Source organism: Schistosoma haematobium, chromosome ZW (assembly GCF_000699445.3).
Source record: "Schistosoma haematobium chromosome ZW, whole genome shotgun sequence".
Classification (NCBI taxonomy): Eukaryota; Metazoa; Platyhelminthes; class Trematoda; order Strigeidida; family Schistosomatidae; genus Schistosoma; species Schistosoma haematobium.
This window is the reverse complement of record NC_067195.1, coordinates 70,958,652-70,962,924: the sequence shown is the minus strand read 5'-3', so window position 1 is coordinate 70,962,924 and position 4,273 is coordinate 70,958,652. Positions and strand designations below refer to the sequence as shown.

Below are 4,273 nucleotides of genomic sequence, written 5' to 3'. Positions count from 1 at the left end.
AAAATTCACTTATATTCTCAGTTTCACAACTTCTTTTGTCCATCACTATTACGTAATTAATACACAGTAGTTTAAAATTTGCACTTCATTTAAACCCTATACCACAGAATAGACTTAGAATATTTCATAATCACCACTTTTTATTTTGAGGCATAACCCTTTCACTCACTTTTGATTAGATGACTTGCTTGTTTTGAATTGTAACTTCCTCACTCACATTTAATTAGATGTTTGCCTTATTTTATGCTACTCTTTTTCATACAACCGGAAACTAAATAAATGATACAATTAAAACTTAACTCCTTCATTTGTTCATTATGAATTTCATTAGTTTTGTAAAAATAAGTAAAAAATAAAAAAAGTTGATAAACATTTACCAGATTCTAAAAATTATCAACATGATGTTAGTTTCCTTTATCAATTTAAAGTATAAACAATAGTCAACTAGTAGGAAATGTAATTATAACAATTATTTTTTTTCTTTTCTATTGTACAATATATTAACGATATATAGTAATTGATGAAGGACTTTTTATTATTCTAGTGGTTTCATCCATATGTATTTCCGGTTTACTAGGTCTACGTTGAACGTAAAAATATATTGGACAGTCTTCTCTTATAGGAGTATTTGTTAATAGTGGTTCACTGCTAGTTATTGGTATAGAACTTCCATCCGCATTGTATTTAAATGGTGAATGTGTACTTATTGTTTGATTATTATGTAGATTTCTTCCATGATATTGCATAACGAAGTAATCTGTTGGAGAAGGTGTACGTTCCGTAAACGATCTATTTTGTTGTTTAGAGTAAGATTGATGAGTTGGTGAATTTATTGCATGTGATACTGTATTCGTTTTATAATATGTTGGTATATTTGATTGATTTAAGTAGCCATTTGTATAAGCATTCTCCAAATGTCCAGTTGTTTTAGAGTTATCATAAGATTCAAAATGGCCGTTAGGTAATGTATTAATTCTATGCAATGAATCATGACTATATCTCTTGTTGTTTCTATACATATGAAAGTTTTCTTCTTCTTCTTCTTCATATCCATTCTCACCTTCTGTTTCATCTTCTCCTTCCAATGAAATATGACCATTTTCTAAAATATCATTTCTATAATTTACCATTTGACTAGTTATACTTGTTCTTAATTTTCCAAACGAATTTTTATTTTGTGTAAGTTCTGCAATTCTATTTCTATCTTCCATTGAATTCACTGAATATGTTTCATAAACACGTCTTTCTTTTTCATCATTCAATGCCAGCATAAAAACATTTGGTAAATTTGAAAAAAAATAAATATATTTAATATCATGATAAAAAATTTGATTACGAAATAATTTTGAACGACTTCTTCTTTCAAATCGCATTCGATCAATTAAACAATATACATAACCATAATTACGTTTTTTTCGTAAATGTTTTATTAATAATTGACTAGCTTTATTATCACAAAAACCTGCTGGATCAATAATTTTTGTATGATCTCTTCCTTTGAATATTGTTCTAAATAAAATTGATTGTCCAGTTACTGGATCATTTGGTAAATTTTCTACAATTCTTGGAACTAATGAATTAGAACGTTTTCTTGTATGATCCAAAGACATTATCTATTGAATGTAAAGAATATGTTATATTCACTTTATAATTATTTTCTGATGAATTAGTATTTACTTGTGTTTCATTTAAGTTTCAACTAGATAGTTTGTATTCAGAATTGTAATGATGTGAAAGACAAAGAAAAAAAAAACCGAAATAAAATAAAATATGTACACTTAATTTTATAGATACAAAATAAATCAAAATGCTTGGGAATGAGTAGATGTTTAAATAGATTAATCCACCCACTCAACAACAAAAAAACTATTTACATTTATGTATAGGTTTTCATTGTTGTTGTTTTTTGTTGTTGTTGTAAATAATGTTTGTCAACCAGAAGAAAAAGAAAAATGAATCGAAAGTAAGTGTTGAGTATACTATTCATATCATAATAGCACCATATGATTGATTTTTTTTAGAAGTTTTAGCTAGAATGACTTAAACTTTTTAAAAAAATATGTTACACTTTACTTCTTAAATTTATTGAACAAAAAAGTTGCTTTTATTTACGATAAACCAACAATTTGGTAAGGCTATAATCTATGGACGACATTTGAGCGAAGGCCTAAGTGACTTTGACAGTGTCCACCTAATAAGTAGGACCAAATAAGGGTTATGAAATATTGTAGGGGATTAGAATTATGATTTTCAGTTTATGGTTAAGGTTAGAAATTAGACTTATGGTTTTCATCACGAACTGACATCAATTATAATGCCAAAACTCTATTTAACCAAATGGATCAGTGATTTTCGTGTCAAACTCTGAGACCTGTTATCTGATACCTGATTGGTTCGTCCATAAATTATAGTTTCGCTAACAATTTTGATGCTTATTACACATTTATCTTATCATATAATCCACAAAGCTTTGAAAGTCAAGTATATGAATGTGATTAATTGTGGATATATTCAAAAAGAAGTATTATAAAGGTAATGGGTTTAAACAAAATAATTATTCCTATAACCTAACCCTTGAAAGATCCAATAAACCATTGAACTGATTTTCCGCATTTATATTAATCATGTAAACATGGATTAAATGATGCATAAAATATTGTTAATAATAAGAAAAAACATGATAAACTTCAGTGATTAAAATGAACATTAATATTATTGTCTTTATTTTAGTCATAGTTTAAATAGTTTATCTCCATAAGAGCGAGAGTGAGAACAAATATTCAAACAGGTAATATGATAAAGGGTTCGATTCAATGGCGCAAACATTAGTAAAATATATTAGTAATGACATTGAGAAGACATGAACTGGGATAAAGAAACGAAAATGGTGAGAGACTTGTAAATATATGTGCCTTCAACGAAGTGGTTATATATTTCCTCATATTCTTACACGAACGTTCATATCCAGCTACGTGAATTCAATCAAAATATGCTACACAGAACCAGATCAGTTACATCTCATCACTATAAAATTCGAAGTGTCTATGAAAGACGTACGAATAGATAGAGGTGCAATGTTGCTTCAAACCACAACCTGGTGGTGTCTAGCTAAGACTGAAAATAAAGAGGAATTATATAGTCTAAAATGCGACACTTTAAAGGTTTTATACAGAAAAACCTTAGAACTGACGAGTGGAAATGTACAGAAAATCTGTGGACTATGACAGAAAAAGCTATGAGAAGAGAAAATATAAGAGGGTTTCATGACACAACAAAAAAGGTCAACAGTAAAATACAGAAGACCGGAGAGACAATCCCAGGATAACAAAAGCTGTCCAATCAATGAAATTCAACAACACAACAATAAGTGGGGAATACAATTTGAAGAGCTCTTCAGTACACCAGACACACTGAATCCATGAAACATTGAAGCAACACATACAGATCTTCCTATAGATTCTGCCGCATCAACAATCATATGAATTATCAAGAGCATCACAGAAATTGAAAGGGATGATGGAACAGGACCAGCTGGCAGCTGACAGTAAAGTCATAATTTTCAACGTCGACGTTGAGGTAGTTTTGTTGTGTGTATCTGATAAATTGAAGACTTCTACAATCATCATGAAAAGTCTACAGGTATTTTAAACGTCAGTCAACTTAACATACTCCATATCCGTTAACCGGATACCATCACCAACAACCTACTATGAGAGAGAATATACCAGCTTGCAGCTAGAAAAGTAATTAGGAAAAGCACTGTGGTCAGATATAAAGGAAACTGAAATGATGCTTCATGTTCTGCTCAGAAAGATTTGGGATGGAGAACAAGTACCAGCATTCCGGAACGGTAGATATCTGATCGAGATATCAAAGAAAGAAGAACTATGTAGGCGTCACACTACTATCAGTGTCAGGAAAAGTATTCAATGGACTGTCAACGAACAAAAAGAATGATTTAGTGGACGTTGAACTATGACACCAACAGTATAAGTGTCCTAGAGAATCGATCGTCCACCTACCAAATCACGACACTGAGTGTCATTGTTCAATAATCAGTTGGATGGTGCTCGTTGTTGTACATCAACTTCCTTGATTATAATAAGACATTGGACTGTGCGAATAGGAAAACTTGGTTGAATGTTCATGGTGTAGTGAACAGAACACGAGTCGGGACAACCAAATGTATTTAACACAAAATTACAGAACCATATATCAAATCGTTAATTTGCAAAATGTCCACCAGTTGTTTCAAAATGCCTCATACTTCATT

At 30.4% G+C, this 4,273-nt stretch overlaps 1 protein-coding gene across 1 annotated transcript; it reads right to left on the bottom strand.

The window, feature by feature from the left end:
* Window positions 1-355: 355 nt before the first annotated feature.
* On the bottom strand, window positions 356-1,710 carry MS3_00004295 (uncharacterized protein). The gene has a single exon (XM_051212206.1). The coding sequence runs from the start codon at window positions 1,608-1,610 to the stop codon at window positions 501-503; it is 1,110 nt and encodes a 369-aa protein (XP_051072358.1). The 5' UTR covers window positions 1,611-1,710; the 3' UTR covers window positions 356-500.
* Between the last annotated feature and the right edge of the window lie 2,563 nt (window positions 1,711-4,273).